The sequence below is a fragment of the Aquila chrysaetos genome, chromosome 5 (assembly GCF_900496995.4).
Source record: "Aquila chrysaetos chrysaetos chromosome 5, bAquChr1.4, whole genome shotgun sequence".
NCBI classification, from domain to species: Eukaryota; Metazoa; Chordata; class Aves; order Accipitriformes; family Accipitridae; genus Aquila; species Aquila chrysaetos.
This window is the reverse complement of record NC_044008.1, coordinates 7,486,157-7,505,159: the sequence shown is the minus strand read 5'-3', so window position 1 is coordinate 7,505,159 and position 19,003 is coordinate 7,486,157. Positions and strand designations below refer to the sequence as shown.

General features: G+C 46.2%; 1 protein-coding gene across 1 annotated transcript in view; it reads left to right on the top strand.

Annotated features, from left to right (window-relative positions):
- CCDC3 (coiled-coil domain containing 3) overlaps window positions 1-18,160 on the top strand; it is a 45,749-nt gene extending 27,589 nt beyond the window's left edge. Inside the window, exon 3 of the mRNA XM_030016059.1 lies at window positions 15,774-18,160. Coding sequence (XP_029871919.1) covers window positions 15,774-16,049 — 276 coding nt within the window. The 3' untranslated portion in view covers window positions 16,050-18,160. The remainder of the gene's footprint in view (window positions 1-15,773) is intronic.
- The last annotated feature ends 843 nt before the right edge of the window (window positions 18,161-19,003 follow it).

The following is a 19,003-nucleotide window of genomic DNA, read 5'->3' as shown; positions in this document are numbered from 1 at the left end:
CATCTGTGGCTTTTACTGAATTCAGTCCAGCTTTAGCCTCATGTTGTACCTGAAAATCATGTTCTCGTCCTGTCTGAGGGACTCACTTCACTACTGGAGTATCAAAACAATTTTTAGCTGGCTTTAAGGTGTGGACGGTCATTAGCAGAGCTGGGATGCAATATGGGGATCCTCATATCTACTCACTTCTTCTCGCTTCTAGACATCTGCCTTCCTTCGTACATAACTCTGAAACCACTTTCCCTGTCTCTGCCTACATTTCATGTGTGGTATTTTGGGGAGAGCTCATTACAGCCAAGCTCAAGTGTAGCCAGCACTTAGTTACAAGTGCAAACATATAATGAACGTCTGTCTTTCATTAGGATCTTTCCAGAAGGCATTAAAACACAGCCAAGGTGGCTTCACGGGCTCTGCATTCTCCCAGCACTTGTTGGTTCAACTGTTCTTAAAAAATGTGGGAGTTTGGGAGAGCGTGGATGTCAGCACCAGTAAGGATTTGCAGTGTGTCAAGTAGAAGGAAATAGGCAGATTATTTTAGAGCCGAGCCAGCCCTCCTCTTTGCTCCAGCTTTCAAGTGAAACATCAGGGAGAGCGCTCCAGTGGTAGATGGCTCTTTGGGGAGCCACCAGCTGCTATTTCTGAGTTACAATTGGATTACACAATCCCGTAGCCGCATCGCACATTCATCACCACCTCCTGTCCGCAGCTGAGCTGTGAGGGGCCCCCACCAGCCCAGTGCTGAGACCTCCAGAGGCTGGAGCCAGCCCATCAGGAAGGATGGGAGGCAAGTGTGAAACCAGTTGCACTGCAGGCTGGGCAACGGTTGCGAGGTCTACTGCTGGAAGCTTTCCCAAGCCACAGAGATCAGGGAAAACACCTGTGGGAATAGCAGCCGTCTTAGGTTTGTCAAGGGATTTGCGCTTAAGTTTCCAAAAAGCCTGATGCCTCAAGCAAAACTCAGCTTCGTTTTGTCCACGGTCAAGTGCAACCTCTGCCTTGCTCTCAGTTTTCATCCAAAGCATTTAAGATACACTTGTTCATCAACATGTTCACCAGCTTTTAGTAACCTGGGGCTGAATTTCTGCTTTCTGACAGCTCTGATTAGACTGATGTATGTTCCTGCCCTTTCCTTCTGTGCAGGGATGGGTGTCCTCATTTCCATTGAAAACCTCCATAGTGCGTAGTCTCCTTTTATTTTGGCACATATCAGGAATTACTTCATAAAAGTCACTGAGGAGGAGAGTTGGAATTATCTTCAGATTTTATAACTTGGCTAAAAAAATCTGACTGCAAGCTAAAACTTGACACATAAATCTCAGCCAGGAAATAATTTAGTTTCTCTTCTTCTATCAAAACAGCAAACGACTCCTCCCCCCACAAACACTTGCAAATTTCTCAATGGTAAAAGGTTATTTTAGGAAGGGATTAAATCAAGAAACACTAGGGTGGGGAGAATATGGAAGGAAAAACACTTGAAATGATGCAATTTTTTATGATTTTTTTTGTGCTTCTTCACTTGAAATGCCTCACAAATATCCTGAGGGAGCAGTGTAGATCACCAGTTTGGTTGCCTTTCAGTAATACCGACTGCCACAAGAAGTGTAGGTGCTGTATGCCAGTACAGTGATGTACTTATTAACAGGAGTAAACAGACCAAGGCAGAACTGAGAGATCAGTCTGGATGGGAATCAGATTAAACAAATTGGTCATCCAGTCTTTACGGCTGAGTTTGTGTTGCAGTTTACATCTCTTAACCCTAAATCACATCTGGTTGATGGAGAGAGGCCTCAAATACCCACAGGAAAGGGTCTTTACCAGTCCCTCCAGAGGCTTAGTGTCATGTTCTTGCTGTGCTCTTCCACACTAGCTCAAACTCCTGTTAATTTCTGTCCTAGATGACGAGTGAGCATAAATGTTTCCTTCCTGTCTTGTAAAAAACCCTTGTGTATTCTGCTGGCTTTTCTGCTAGTTTATTGGCCCCTATGTCCAGAAGAATGAGAGATGTGACCATTGGATTGTTGTTGCCCAACTGCTTGCACCTGTTTTGTCCCTGTTGGTGAACGGTGCCTAAGGAACAGTTGGTTTTGTAGTCCGTGTCCTGATGAAGGCAGTTGCTGGAAGTTGTCCCTTTGGTCATGCTTAAAACCTTTGGTCTTGGGACTATAACACCTACCCATCTGCATCCTCCACTGGGTACATCTGGAGCTGAGCAGAAGTATGAATGTGTCCATGCCCTCCCTGATGCTCGTTGCCAGGTCAGCGATCATGCACCTAGCAGAGGGCACAGTTGTCTCACCTTGATGACAGATAATGACATGACTGTGTTTAACCAACTAAGGAATGGCCCAGGTTTTAGCTGGTGAGACACCCTTCAGCTCCCAAAAGCAAATGTTTTTTGGTGGGGGTGAAATGGCAGTCCACTGTTTCTTAGTCCTTTTCAACCTACCAGGCACTTGTGAAATGCCGCACCACTTTCATTATGTTGTGCAGGTCTGCCCTTGTCCTGCAGGCAAAAAGGATTTACAAATAAGCATTAAAAATATAGAGAAAATAATCATTATTTAATGCTACAGAGATCCCTCTTTTCCCAATGTTAGAAACTTCTGAGATTGAAGCCTTGAGTACATTACCTACAGCTCATTCTCCTGTGTTCAGCATCTGAGGAAATAAGGGTTCAGGATTGCAGCACATTTAAGCATGTTACCCTTCTCTTCAAAGAAAACAAACTCTTGGTAAATCATTTAGACACATGGGGAGATTTCCAAAAGTGTCCAATGATTTTGAAGGGGATCTGTGATCCTCCCAGCTTTGAAAATTCCTCCTGTCTGTCATGAATGCGACACAGCACACCCCCAAATCCCATGGACATTGCTCATGTATCTAAGTCAGGCATTCACATAGCCAGGATTTTCCCCTTCTTGGATAATGTGGATTTAAATGCCTTGATCTGTGACAGAGAGAGATGCAACTTTTATATTACAAACTTTTATTGACTAAATCCCTAATTATTGAAAGCTCAACCAGTCACGTGCTCCAGTGCCAGGCAATTTAGCCAAGATCCTTACTGGAAAGGGGGTTTCCAGATCACCGGAGACAAGGCTGCAGTGGTAGGCAATGCCTAGCAATACCATTCATAGAGAAATGTGGTTTCTCGACTCATACTCTGAATTTGCACAGGGAAGCACCGAGACAATTCTGCATGCAAGTGAAGTATCTGACCACGGGTCCTGGCTCCCCTATTGCTCCTGTCCCCACGCTATCCAGACTCTGAATATAGACCTTTCTGGTTTGGACTAGAATGGCTCAGAAAATCTGTAAATCACAGATGTCTTGTAATCCCCATTTTTGGAGATGGGGAATTGAAGCACAGAGAAACTACTTCTCACTGCGACCACTTTTCCCCTAACTGATTATTACCCTGTCTGTAGTGGAGGCATCCAGTTCCTTTCCTCTGATTAGGACATTCATTTTATCTGCCCTCTTTGATTAGGTGTGAAGTGCGCATGTTGCTTAATGAGAACAAGCTGCTCAGATAACATAGCTCAAAATAATTGTGATTTTGCTCTTCCAAAATTACAATTGCCAAAAGGCAAGGAAAGTGTCCTAGTTAAGGGACTAGACTGGAGCCCAGGTCCTGGCTTCCTCACGGTGGGGTTTTTTTGTTTGTTTGGTTGGTTTTTTTTTTATTGCTATGATATTAGGCAATTCTTGTGGGGTTGTGCAGATGGTGCCTGGTGTGGATACTGTGGTTGCTACTGCAGGAGGGGTGGGGGGCGATTTACATCATCTGCTCTTTGGGGCTGTTCAGATCCTGGCTCTTGCTATTGATAAAGTGATGCAATACAAAGCTGGTGAAAGTATAGATAACTTCTGTGTCAGAGAAATGTGAGAAAAGCAAAATGAATATCCACAGAAGAATTTTGGACTGATAGAGAAAATTAATTTCATAATCAAATTTAAAGCCCTCATATACACACGCATACAGGGCATACATTTGCTACCTGTTCCTAAGTATTTGGCCAGGAACAACATCAGATTTTACAGGTAAGTGCACATGACAGCAGGATTTTACAAGATTTTGCAGAGCACAGGGCAGTTATTCACAAAAGAGCCAAAAGCAAAGTACCGCGTGATTGAACTGTAGCTCAGAGGTATCGCCGTGTGCTCGCTGTGGGGTGGTGTGGCACCTGCTATGTAATTATCTCGCTCCAACACAATTATTAACTTAGGATTAAACAGTTGAGAGCCACCATCGTAACATTAACCAGCAGTGGAGTGCGTGCTCTATAATTTAGATGCTTGCAGGGAAGAGTTCACCGCAGGGCATCTGTCAGCCCCGTGGACATTTTGTCTGGCGTAGCTGTGGCTGCAATCCTCCTTCTCCTGAAATCAGGCTGGAAAGAGGGCTCCAGGCTTGTGTGTATGGGGAGACCTGACTCACGCTTACCTTAAGACCTTATTTTCCATGGGCATTGTAACCAGTCCTGTGTGAAAAGCTTTTCCCTGTATAAGGCAGTAAGTTGCACAGCATGTGATGGGAGTTTCTGATGTTTCTGTGTCTATATGAAGTGCAGCAAAGTAGCAGGGAGAGACTTTGCCCATTAAATATGATGCTGGATTTCAAATATGACCCTGTATTTCCCTGACAGAAAATTTCTACTGAGAATTGAAATAATGGGTCATGAACAGGAGCCTATCTGAGGGATTGTACTAGAGTGAAACAGCAGCTTTAGACTCCTATGGAAACAGCCATTAATGCCCCGAATGCTTAGGGCCATTTGAGCACGGGCAAGCAGGAGGGTGGTCTCCTAAATACCATGACTCTGCACCTTGAAGACTGGTTATTTGCCAAACCCTGCCATGCTCAGAGTAGCCTGTTGCCCATTTATCATATCCAGGGTGGTCTGGGGCCCTTTCAGGATTTACAGCCCACGCAGCGGCCGGAGCTGTGGACAGGCTGCTCTGAGCCGCCCAGCGGGACGGGAATATCTGCGAGTAGCAGCGCGCTCCCGTCAGCCAGATGTTAGTGCTTGGAGCTTGTTATTCAGAGCTGCTGATTAGTCTCTCAGGCATTTTGCCTCCTCGGTTCCTTTCTCGGCACGCTGACGTTAGCCAGAGAGCGCCTGCAGATGGCAGATGTTTGTTTTTCCATCCCTTTGTCTTTGCTTCTTCAACCTCGCCGAAGCTTTTCCACTTCACCGCTGTGGCAACCCGTGGCACTTCCACACTTGGGTGAGGGCTGAGCCTGGTCCTCTGCTGTGGACGTGCCTGTTCGTCACCGCTGGCTTCGTTACCTCTCCCGAGGCCGCTTGCGTGGGGCACAGCAAACAGCTTCTTGCCGAGGTCTCCTCTTCGCCCCGGGCTTGCAGAGCAGCTCGGGAGCAGACGCAGATGCCCTTTGTCAAGCCCCTGTGCTTCATCCAGTCTGGTTTCAATGCTGCTGCCGTCATTTCCCTCACGGTTTCACAGATCGCTTATTGCTTGCAGGGAAAAGCTTCATTAGAGCCTCTTGTCCTGCTCCTGCCGTGGCAGGGGTGTCTCCGGCTGCGTGCGTAAGCACGGTGTCGGAGTTGTTTCCATACTACTCAGCTCTGTTTTAGTGCCTGCTTCCCTGCTCTAAATTAGTTTCTCTGACTCATCCTCCAGAGGAGTTTCTGTCTCTCCATTGACTGTAGAAAGAACCCAGAAAACCAACGTTTCCCACCCAGGATCTAGGTTAGATACGCTAAGAAGGGTGGTGCAAAGACCACCCCAAAGGACCCACCAAGCACAGATAAATACAGGCCTGAGTATGCCCTTTTCAGTCCCCCTGCTTTCCTGCACCCAAGCGGACTTGACAACTGAAGGAAAATGGCTCCAGCAGTTCCTAGGGATGCTCAGGAGCGATGCGGACACCTCCGCTCCCCGGCGGCACCGGAGGAGGGCAGGTTGCCGCGGGGCACCTGCGTTTGCTTTTTGAAATCCAGAAGCTGTGCACAGCAGCAGTGTGCTCTCAGGGCTTCCAGCCGAGCCTGCAGCCAAGGAAATCCTATCTGTTTGTAAAGGCAGCTGAGCTGCAGCAGCTTATGTGATGTTTGAAGCCAAGATGTCCAGAGCGGAGGGATTTATAGGGCAACATGACTTTTATAGAAGTTGCGTTAACTTTAAACATTTGCCTTTCTCAGCACGGGTTCTCCTCTTGCGCATAAAACTTCCCCTAAGTATGATATATTTGCTGGGGAGGAGACATGGACTCCACTCACAGTAAATGCCCCTGTTTCTGTGCTTTCTTGAGAGGCAACATTTAATGCAATGCAGTCACACTGTGGCCATTTGGCAATACCCATCCACAGCCTGGTGGGATTTGCTCTGCTTCTCTCTTTTCCTATTTTGACTTAGAGGTGACAGAGAAGTGACATTTTTTTCATATTATATATAAAATGTATTTTAGTATGTATTTACTGATCCCAGTCCTTCCCTTCTCTTCTTGGCAACAGAGGATGTGGGCACTGAGCATTTGCGCTCTGAACCTGCCGAGGGGTACGCGGAGGTCTGGCACTGCCTTACCCACAGGAGGTTTTGAATTCATTAAGCCCTTAATCACCCTTGCGTCACTGTTTTCATGTGCCCCACATCCTCCACAGCCCACATCTCCCACCTATTACTTTGTACCCCTAACAGCTATGTTTAATTGAAACCTCAGCTTACAGACATCCATACAGCACCTGCCACATCGGAGCGTTAATCTCTTCTGTTAGGACTCCCAGGCAACTCCTAAGAGTTGTAATACATTAGACTGAAGTAAACCATGCTTAAAGCAAACACCCCAAACCAGGTATAACGCTGCTTTAAACTAATATTGTTCTCATGCAAATTAATATTGGTAAAGATAAACGCGTTTCCTCACCAGCTGATATTGGTTCTCAGCTTCAGCTGCATCTGGGGATGGTGTATTTGAATATATTGTACTTCCCTCACTGCTACCCTGCTATAGGGTGTATCCTGCCTATTTAACAGGACCATTAAATTAAATGAAGTTTCTAGGAGCTGTTGTAACACGAGGTAGAGGTCAGCCCATTCAAAAGTCAAAACCAACATTTCAATAAATAGGAGCAAAGTGTAAGATGCCGTGCTGCTCTGATCAGCAGTTTCTCATTTCCCTGCCTTCCCATCGGTGAGAGGGAAGGACACAATACACTCCGTTTCTGGGTCTTGCTGGTTTTATCCCTTCCTTGGTATTTAATTAATTCGCTGTGTGTATGTGTGGGGGAAATGGTGACCTAATCCTATTGAAATACAAGCCAAGTAAAACAAGTTTAGATGGAGACGCGGTCACACAGAAACTTTCAGTCGGAGAACAATACACTTGAGGTAAGGTATATTGGCAAAGTTGGTTTAGGCATATCAGACCTAATTAGTTGTATTGTAATAATAATAATAATACTAGGTGGGAAAAAGCTGAGCTGGAAAGTAAAGTGAATAGCAAGTTTTGGAAAGTTTGGTAGCTGTGGAAATGAAAAGTTTCTGTACACGTTGTAGAAAAAAAAGCCTCTTACAGAGACTTTTGAAGCCCATCTGAAACTGCAACTGTAGCTCTAAGACAGAAATGAAAAAAAAAAAGCAGTAACTCAGTGACTCAGTCATTTTCAGCATTCAGGCAGAGTGAAATGCAGAAATCTGTGAAGCAGCCTGTCTTGTAAGCTAGACTTAAAACCACATTTGTTCTCAGCACCTAAATTGCTTCTAGCAACAAAGAAAAGATTTTGGTTTTCCTTGCTCAGAACATTTTCCTTTAAGCTCAGCATAGTTGAGCTGGGTAGTGCACTTACTTAAACATTCAGTGTCATTTACCTATAAGTAAGCAGCTTGATCCATGCGTGCACCGTGAACTCTCCAGGAACGGGACAGATGTGTATCAGGAATATCTACCACCCATGCATGGTACCTAGAAGGAACCAGAGCAGACACTGCATTGCCTTGGATTGTATTCGCAATTTATATCTTGCAAATACCTGTGTTGCAAAGTCTACGAGCTATCTGCCCTCGCAATGAGCTCTGTACATCCCCTGTAATAGGGGTGGAGAGCCAGGAGTAGCTCCCTGGCTGGTGTCTCTGCTTTTGCACGCTATGGAGGCCTGTGCCACCCCCACGGTTCGTTATTTCACTGGCCACCCTGAGTATTTTTGGTGGAGGGGGGCAGAGGGGGATGATACGGGTCTCGGCAAAGAGGCTGGCAGGGTGGCACTGCCCGTCCCTGGGGGCTAAACCCCTGGGATGGCTGTAAGACCCTCCGCTCCCCCCCCAGTCCTGACCCATCTCGGAGGGTACACGTTGCCCAACCTTGAGCCGGGAGCAGTGCTGAAGGCTGGGAAGCTTTTGGAAAAGCACAAAGCACAAGGGATGGGGCTGGTGGGGCTGAGGACCAAGCCCAACGTTTGGCGGCTGCAGCCAGGCAAAGGGGAGGATGGCTGCTCCTGCTAAACCGCTTAGACACGAGACTTCACTGCCGCTCCCCTCCCAGAGCCACCACTGCATTCCTGTGGCATCTTGGGCGAATCGCTTGGAGGAACATTTTCAAAGGAAACAAGGCAAGAGTGGAGCCCCTCCGCCTCAGAGGACAGGGAAAAGCAGCCGGCTGGCTCTTGGTGTGCCTCCCTCGCTGCCTGCCTGGGCAGCAAGGGGAGGAAAGGGACTTGGAGATGCCCCAGAGTGAGGTCCTACCCTCTTGATTTATTTTTCTTTTCTTGGAGACCTTCTGTCTCCCGCTGCCTGGGCAGGGAATTTAGGGATTTACTGTCAGGACTGACTTATCTGCTTACTTGGCCCAAGTGAGGTGCCTGTGGTAGGCAGCCTGGCTCGTACCCTACACATTTTTTTTTTTTTCCCCTTTCCTGTCTTCTTGATTAGCGCAGTTTCTATTCTCATTAAACCATCGCCTTTTTCCCTTTGAAAGTACAGGGAATAAGGTGTTGTTCCCTTCCTGGGTACTGGTAGTGACCAATCCAGGTGACTGTCACCTGCTATCTTTGCATCCTTCCCCTCCGCAGCATCTCAGGCTTCAGTGCTCAAAGCGCCTGGGGAAAGCAATGCCTCAGGACATGCTCTAGGCGTGGTTTTGGGGCCAGGGACCTCTCTCCAAGTACCTCCAGGGTTGAGAGTCTTTTCACCAGCCCTCAAGTGCTTCCTAACCCCCCTGTGCCCTCTAAAACCACCCCCAGCCTAGGAGCAGGGGTGCAAGTGCTGTGAGTTCGAAGGCAAAGGGTAGGGTTTTGAAAAGGATGCCTGCAACACCCACTGCAGATGAGAGCCACCAGCAATTCAGACACCTTGCCAGAGAGGAGGGTCTGGTTTTTCAAAGTACTTAATGACAGGGAAGTATCTTTTTCAAAAAATGTGTTGTTCAGCTTAAGATTATTATTTAAAAAAAGAGAAGAAAAAGAAGAGGTTGTGAGGGTTTTTCCTTGTGAAAAGCACTTTTCCCTGTGAGTAAACCATCCTCTGTGCTGAGTCAGTGTATTGGTGGAGCTGCTGGCACTGCGGCCTTACATCACAGCTTGCAAAGGCCGTTCACATTTTCCAGGTACGTGGGCCCTTCTCGGCCACTCAGGGGGACGTCAGGGCCAAGTATTACCCAAGAGACCTGCCAAGACACTGTCCAAGAGCTGCCCCTGGCAGGCCCTCCAACAGTTCTTGGGATGGTTTTCCACCAAGCAGCGCTTTGATGCAGATCAGAACAAACAAGGCTGTTTTTAAAGACTCCCGATTGCCCATGGACTGGATTTGGGTCTGTATCCAGGGCAAGGTTCTCCAAAGTCCAAGTAAACTATCTGTATGCTGCCCTTGCAACCTGCCCCAGGTAGTCAATGATGCTGCCATTTCGTGGGACTCGGGGCAGGATCCATCTCAGTCTGAGCTAGTTATCTAGGCAATGGAGAGGGGTCCCCGAAAGTGGTCAACCCGAGGCAGGTGTCTAGGGTAGGCAAGAAGTCACCCCTTGGACGTGCCCATTCATCTCCGATGACGGTTGGGAAAGGTGAGATGACTTGCCTTGACTGGCTGCATCTTAGGAGTTTAAAGTGAAAATCTGCTTTTAGTGAGCAGTGAAATGGCAAAGAAAAACACCGTTCACAGCACTGAGACACCTCGGGGTGGGTGTAGCCTGGCAGATGCTCCCTGCAGGCAGTGCTTCATACCCCAGTGAAGTCCCCATCTCTAATATTTTGAATGAGCTGGAGACTTGTGCCACAAGCCTTACACCTCCCATGGCAAACGCTGACCCAGCATACAGTAAGATAAGAACAGCCACAATCATCTCTTTCTCCATCTAGGTCTTATGTATCTTGGTGATTCATATGAAGTCCTAGGGTGAAGTCCCAGCTCATCTCCACTAATGCCAGTGATGCTGGATCTGCCCTTGGGACCCCAATTTGGTATCTCTGAACTGTGCGGTCTTGCAGTGAACAGAAGCGATTTAACCCAGCACTGCCATGCCCCCACCACTTCACCCAACACGATGGTTTAACAGTGCTGACAGGGACTTTTCCACACTTCAGCAGGAGTGTTAGTGTTGGCTGAAAAGTCCCAGTAACTGGAGGTTAAGTCCATCCCAAACCCAATACCCTCCACTGCCAGACCCCTCCTGCTATCCTTTGCTGCACCATCCGTCTGTCCATCCAGCATGCTCGCTCCCATGTAGCCTGCCCAAAGGGGCTGAAGAAAAGGAGAAAGCGATGCTCAGAGTCTGAAATGTGGCCATGGCAAGGCAGGGCTCAAAGGGCACCTCCCTGGCCAGGAAAGGTGAAGATCATCTGCGTGAGCTGTATCGTGTCCTTACCAGCTTCCCCAGGGCACAGAGACCTTCCTCTTGCTAAGAGCACAGAAGGGGTTGGGGAAATAAATCCTGGTGGAGTTAAAGAAAATAAAGAGCTATGTTTGGCTCCTGAGCCCCTTGAGAGACAATTCATGAATTATTGCTCTGCTGAGACAAATAGAGCTGGAGGTACCCACTTTGTGCTGCATAAGGTTTCGGTTTAAGATGTTTTATATAACTTGAACAGCGGTAAAGCACAGAGCAGCAAGTCAATGTGCAGCAAGTGCGGACAGTTTTTACCTTTTCTGCAAAGCAGCTTTACAGCAGGGAAGGGAAGAGCAGTGCGGGGATGGGGTGAGCTCACTGGGATGCAGTGCAGGCGCTGTGCTTCCCAGCCTGCAGTGCCTGGGCTATGTTTCCAGTCTCATTTCTTCCACCAGACACTCCCAATAGGTTGTGCTGGGGCGATGCTGGGTCTGGGATGCTCCAGTTAGCAGTATGGGTCAGGAGGAAGATTTGAGGGCAAGAAACCAAAGTGACCCATGCCCAGTTCTTTTAAAACCACGTCACATCTACGCAGAGACCAGGTCTCACTGTCACACATTTAAAGATGTTCCTACCGTCATCTTGCCTGATGACACCCTGTATCTAAATGTCCAAAAATACTCTCTGATGTGGAAGATATTTTTGGAGACCTGAAATGAAAGACTTTTAGGTAGTGGGCCTCCAGAGCTTTTTAGCAGTGGCGCCCATAGGGAGCATGCATGAGGAGCTAGCTAGAACTCAACTTCTCTGCCTTTGGCAGGTGAAGCGCAAGACTTGGGTGCCACTGCTGGGTTTTGAGTGACTTGAGCTCTGTAACGCTAACTTCAGCCATTTATGGACAATTTGTGGTGGATGAACACTACCATCGTGCCTTTATCCATGGGGCATTTCCTAGCCACTGTCCCATTCCAATGAAGCTTACAGAAGGCAGATGTGTGTGTCTGTCAATCAGACAAATGTATATATATGTCAATTCAGGGTGTTTGGTAAAGGGCTCACATGCCTGTAATGTGACACTCTGAAAATCAGCTTGATTTGCTACAGTGCTGATTTGTTTGGCAGATGGACAGATTTTTGTAAATCATCTAGATGTGGTGAAACTTAAAACTGAGTATATTTGTGACAGGATGTTTCAGACAAATACTCAAATATATTTAATTTGTGGTTTCACAGCTGTAGGCTGTGTGGGATAAATCCTAAGGAGCTGTATGGTTCTTGTTGTGCTACCTTTCTTGTTACATCTCCTGGTACGGCTCTGGACTCAAGTTTAACCGCTGCTGAGGATGCCTTGCTAACAAAACTGTGGAACAACTAGACATGCAGACAGAGATCTCCAGAACAAACAATTCTTCTGAACTGTGGGTCACTAGAAAATGTAACTTTTGAAGGAAACCTAGAAAAATAATTCATAAGTTTTTCTGAGGAGCCATTTTCTGGTCCTTCTCTCCATTTCCCAGGTCTGTGGGGATGTATGCCATGCTAAGTGTGGCATTTCAGAGCTCTTGCTTAATTGTCTGCAGCTGATAACTTGTGGGAATAGGAGTTGTCAGCTATCCATCCTTTCCTATCCTTTCTTTCAGCGGCACCAAGTGGAACTCGCTCCTCAGTTACTTACCTTGTAAGGTATGGATGGAGATTTCATTGTCCCTTAAACATTGCATAAACACCCCCCCCACCTTCTCTAGCGCACCTGACATGGCAAGCTGTGATGGGGAGTGGGAACACAGGCCACTGCCAGAAACAAAATCCAGTTCTCTGTAGCTTTCAGCAGTTCCTTTGGACTAAGGTCTGATCTTGATGGTCATCAGTGCAAACCATGCACATTTATGGGTGCATGAGACCAGAGAAAATGGGGTGTGAAATTCTTGTCTGTAGATATGCTCCATAGGAATGACTGTGCAATGCAGGGATATCTCATCTGGCTGTAAACAAGAAGTATTCAAGTAGCAACACAGACCGAGGGTTGGTTAACTTCTCACTTATTTGTTCAGCAGCTGGGTTAGTTATACAGGCTGTGCGGAGCCCCTGGCTGTCGCAGTTACACAGCTCTCAGCACCACTTTAAAAATAACTTGGTTGCACTCATGTGAACTGCAGCCCTAGCAGTAACAGCAAGGGTGGGACAGCACTCAGATTTAAATATCATCCCCACTGCAGATCCCTGTGAAAAATGCTGTTTGTAACCAGCTGGTGAGAATGTGAGGACTCCACCTTGTTATTTTTCCCCATGTAGAAGGAGCAAATAGTTTATTTTTCGGCTGGTAGTCTTGCAGTTGCAGGCAGGCATCCAATTATCAAGCTGGGCTCTTCCTATCACCTACCCTGCTGGTAAATAAAGCGGTGTGTGTCCAACAGTACCTCAGTTTTTTATAACTGTGTTGTTCCAGTGATCTCTCTGGATACTCCAGATAATTTTAGCACTAAACCATGGGTTTGGCTGGAAAGTGAGGATCTGGAAGAGGAACAGCATGAGCAAATGAGCTAGCTAGCTTTTTGATGGTGTTTGAGAAGTTTCTGAGTGGCTCTGTAGAGCTGGACTACCTCTGCTGACAGAGGACCAACCTCAAAAGGTTTGGGAGCGCCTCTGGGATGAGGCTAATGCCATCCCTGATGTCTGCTATCAGACATTCCCCCACGAGCCAGCCCAGACAGATGAGACACGGTTGGGTTCGCACAACCTCACACTTCAGCTGCACAAATTGTTTGTTTCTCTGCATTGGACTCTGTCATGTGCCATACCTCTCACTGCATCAATGGAAAATGCAAGAAATCCCTCATGAAGTAGAGTTTCCACCTCCTGTCTTCCCAACAAACCTCTTTTCCTAACTCAGTGCTCTCCTTTGCAGGGATTTAAATTCAAGAAGTGTTCTGCTTGAAGTTTTGCAAGGGTTTGGCAAACACAAAAGCCAAGATGTGCTGGCTGTTTTCAAATAACCCTTGGAATGAGCTGTGATCAAAACCAAATTCCCTCCTCTTCAGTGCAATTTCTGGCCCTCTGTCTGTGAGCTCCCAGTCTCCCCAGTATGTGTTTATAAAAGAGCCCTAGTGAGAGGATGGTTGGGGCAAGAATTTGCCTTTTAGCAAAGCCCTGCAGTGCTTTCGCACAAGAAACAAGAGCTTATGGGGACTGGAAGCAGTTGCTGTGTTTGTGTTGACTGGCCATGGTTTTCGGCTGCTGGGGGTTTCCAAAGCAAATGAAGTGTTATTCGTCAAAGCGGGCTCCCTCCCCTACTTCCAGTTGTTGAAAATACTACAAAGTAAGATGGAAAGAAACATGTAATCCTTCATCATCACAGTGAGGATTTACTTGTTTATTTAGATTCCCTGTCTGTTCCAAATGTTCTGCCAGAGAAAGCCCATCCAGGCTCCAGGAGTGCTTGACACACATAAAAAAAAATCTAGATGTATATAGGAGATAAATCCAGCAGAAGACGCTGCCTTTCCTCACAGTGCACCAGTGCAGCAATCAGCTGAAAGTCCCACTTGCACAATAAAATCTCTCAGGATGCTTTTTGTAGGAAAGGAAGGAAGGAGGCACATCACCCTGGGCAGAAATAGATTTTGATGGGGGCTCCTCTAGATTAGAAACTTTATGGTGAGGCTGTCCTTGAGCCCCAGGCACCTCCTCTTTTTCTGCTTGGAAAATGTTGCCCAGGTAGAAAACATGGAACTTGGTGCCTTTTTAGTCAGTGAAATGGGGGACTTGTGTTCAGAGGGTGATTCTTCCCACTGCCCTAGGAGGTGGAGGTCACCCTCTTGAAGGGTGTCTCTCCCTGCAGATATTACAGGGGAAACTGGAAGAGAGGAGCCTAGACCTGAGTCTCACTTTTAGGTGCTTAAGAGAAGGCAGCTGAATCCCATCCCACGTGACACCGTCCGTCAGGAACACAACTTCTTTGCATTGAAACTAGTCAGCAGCCTTTGTAGCTGGTGTTTCTCATCCCATTCCTACGGCTGCACCGACAAACAGGAAGCAAGTCAGAAACAGGAGACCGTAAACATGGCAATCATGTATAGCTGAGATGAGATAGACCTCTGGGTCATCCTAGGATGAGGTAGCAGAGGAAGAACAATTCTCCAACAGATGTTTTGCATTTGGACCATCATCCAACCCAGCGGATTTGAAAAAGCTCTATGAGCTGCTTTTCTAGTGTTGCCTTGGGTGCAGCACCTTTGAAGCTGGGTCCCTTTTCTTTTTTTTGCCTAAGGGCCACAGGCGTGAGTGGACATCAAGAGCTTGATATCCCTACTGGGGGCAATATTGCAGTAAGTTGGTAGTGGATAGAATGGGAGGGGCAGTTTTCAGCCAAAGACCCTGCCAAAACAAGCACTTCTGTTAAAGTTATGGGGTCTTGAATGCTCCTAGAGACTGCTGAGATTTTACCCTTTAGGATTTCATCTGAAAGAAGCCCATAAAATGAGACATTTAAGACAACGCAGTTCTTCAAAAGGCAAAACCAACCAGTTCTGCCTTTTGCCGGTGCAGCCCTTATTTCACATGTTGACATAAAGAGCAAAAGGCAGGCTCCTGTCAAAATCTGGGGTTTCTGAAGGGCTGCTAAGCTGACTCAAATCTAGAGTTTTCCAAAAGTGACACCCCTTGGCCTGAACTCCAGTTTCATACCAGAAATAGGGCAGCCTTCCTCCATAAATTCAATGTAGCCTCAGTGGGCTGGACAGGTCTGTCAAAACAGTTCATAAAAGTAATTGTGAATCACTAGTATCATTAAGACCTACAATTTCAGGTCTTATCTGAATACAGAAGTGAAAGAGAGGATTTTACTAAAAAAGGTATAAAAAAAGAATAGAACTTCCCCAAAAAAGCATTCTACTTTTGAAGAGCTGTGAGGTGTTTCAAGGAACGCCCGAATTAACCCTTGCTTTAATAGGTTTTTGTGTAAAGCTCACCTGTTGCTATTTCATTTCTGCTGTCCCCTCAGCTCATGTGCTCCTCGGTCCAGAAAGCCCTGTTTGAGGAGGAGGACAGAGTGAAGAAGCTCCAGCAGAAAGTGGCGACGCTGGAGAAGCGCAACAAGCAGCTGCGAGATCGGGTGAAGAAAGTCAAGAGGTCTCTCCGGCAAGCCAGGAAAAACACCAGGCACATGGAGCAGATGAACCGAAAGCTCAGCGAGAAACTTTCCTCTGCAGGTGGTCAAATCCCCTATATTAACTCTTTGAAGCAGGAGAACTCCCATGCTACCTACCTTAAAGTATAATCAAGGGTAAGTGCTCAGGCCAATGGTAATGGCGAATTTTGCCTGCATTAGATCAGGATCTGGCCCTCACACCTTGTCTACACTGTGCTTCAAACCTTGCGTGGAAAATGAATCTGAACTTGCTTTAGACACAGTGCTAGATTAAACAAGAATGCAAACCGGATTGGGCTGTGTGTTGGAGGCACAGCCCAAAGCCATGTCCTCGCTGTCCTCAGTGGACACAGGGCCAGACAGTAATCTGTCCTTCTCCGCCCTCACCCCCCTCCACCTCCATCACCAGTTTTAGGTTCTCTTTGATGAAAGTGCCAGTTCAGCCCCATGGGCCACTGCAGGAGCTCTGCTTGCCAACTTACCTCCTCCACATGGACTGGGCAAGCGAGGCCGGGGGTATATGGAGATGGATGCTGTGGGAAAGATGCAGGCATGAATGCTCTTTGCACCATCATCACCCCCAAGCTCTCAACCTCCCTTAAGCTTCACTAAAGTCTACATCCAGTGTCTGAGCAAAGGCTACGTCCAGGACACAGTCAGTTTGGGCCCCTCTTCAAAATGAAGTATAGATGTGCCCAAATTGTCTTTAGACTGTTTCTAAATATCCCTAAATATTCTACATAAAATATCTAATATTTTTTATTTTACCAGGAAGTGCCTTAAGGGTCTCAGTAACTCCCTCAGGTGCCTTTATCATTGCCCAGCCAACAGGGTTGGAAACCACGTCATTTCAGGACTGTGTCTAGGACCTAATCCAGCTCCTGCAGTCAGGAATGGACTTTGCCTGACTGTTAGTGGGTGCTGGATCAGGCCCAGCAGACAATTTCAGATCCTGTTTCCAAGCAGGTTTAATTTGCAGCGTGGACAAGGCTTCAAGCTTGTAATCACTGTTTGAGGTATAATGGAGGTTGCTGGGCAGCCTCACTTAGTTACACTTAGATACTGTAGAGACCACATCAATATCAACAGGGCATTAAAAATTAAGGTAGTTTATATATGTATATATTTTAAAATCCTATAGAAAATATTTTTATTACACATTTGATATAGTCTAATTTCTTAAAATATGAAGTAAATCCTGTTTCTTGGTTATCTTGCTAAGAATAAAGTCCATCATCTATTAAACATTTACAAACTGACTTCTGCTCAAACAGCATAGGTTAAGGCATCAGTATCTGTGGCTGATAATGTTTTCAGCTGTGTTATATATATCAGAGCATGTCTTGGGTCTTGGTACTCAACCAATCGTCCTTCATAACAGGGCACCATAAGGACAGAAAGGTAGAAGAGTTTTTGTGGCTTTCTTCCCTTCTCAGAATAGTTTTTCTTACTCCAAGCATGAGACACAAGTGCAGATATGCTTCATGCTTTTTGACAGGGGCAGCCAGCCCTTGCCCAGCCCTGGGCAACACTGACAATCTGCCAGGGCTAAACCCAATTTGTACAAGGTGGACTGATCCAGATGATCTCTAACATAGAGGTGAGGCCCTCAGAAATAACGGTATGCAAACCACCGCTCTGCTTTTAACTTTCCACACTTTACCAGATCACTGCATGGTCTCCATACTGTGTCTCAGCACTCAAAATTCGAGTATATCGAGGCTACAGCCCTGTTGGACCATGCTTTAACTATCCTTGTGCTAGAAAAGGCCTGTATCAGCTTTCACCCTGAGCTTTAGTCCAAGCTGAACTCAGAAGTTAAGCCTTGTGTTGGCTTCTAGGATGCTGCTGAGTTTAATTACCCTCCAGTTTTGCTCCTTTTGGAAATAGAGCTCCCCCCCACCCCGCCCTTGAAATAATATTGGCATTTCTTCAGGTTCTGACTCCTCCACAAGCTCCACCAGTTTCAAAGGCTTTGCCTACCGAATCAGCACAATTTGAGTTGTTTTGTGCTGTAGTCAGCAATGCTGTTTCCTGAGAATTACTACAGACGTAAGGCTTCCCTAGAAGCCATCAAGAGATTTTAACTCCAAAATTTAAATCCGTAGGAAAGTAACTAATTCTTTTGGTTTGTTTCTTTGTTTCTAAACTGCTGTTTAAATAAATGAACTGTTTTTCCTGGTATAGGTATTAAAAGCTTGTGTTCTAATTTTTCGTTAATAAAAATATTCCCTCTGGTATTCATTCATGTTTTATAAGTGTTTGTATAAAGCTGAGAAAGTATAGTTAATATAGCTACACCTTTGCTATTCTTACAAATTTTCCAAACACAGTCTTGAAAATCTTTTTTCTTTTGGCTGATATTTTTCTCTCCTGATGAAAAATTGGAATTGTCTTCCTATTTCCCCCTTTCTCTAGCTTAAAAAAAAAAAAGTAAATAATTTTGTTCTCCTTGTCAGTTTTGTGAGAATTTTGTTTTACTTTGCAAAGAAAACAGAAATAAAACCCCCAAATGCAAAATCCAAATGCAACCCAAAATGTCCCCTCTGGGTATAAAACCAAAAAAGGTTGGTTCCTTGTGAGATTTTCCTTTCATTCCTTCTTGGTTTTGGATCATTTCCAGAGATAAGGACTAGCAGTCAGATCAGATGAAAAGTTAACCTTCTCAACAGATTACGGGGGATGCCAAGCCCAAATAAAAATGCTATTAAAGTGTCGCCATTGATTGCCTGTCCCTGCTGGTGACAGTATCCAAAGAGTGACCAGGGAGACTGTATGGGCAGAAAACACGAGTGTGAAGAGGAATTTGGGTTACGTCCACGCAGGCTGGTGTACATCACACAGGGACTGACACAGACACTGATTTTTAGACCCACTCTGTAGCTATTTCAGGGACCAGCTAATCTGGAAACCTACAAAAAGAGCAAAATTTCATGCCATTTTCCAAATTAATGTGAAAGGCATGATTAAGTAGGTTCCTTTTGAAGAGCTACGCGGGGGAGACTGGGGTGCAGAAGTGCAGAGGAGCTTAGCATAGCTAGATGGGTTGGCAAGGGATGGTATAGAAACCCGAAAAACATCCT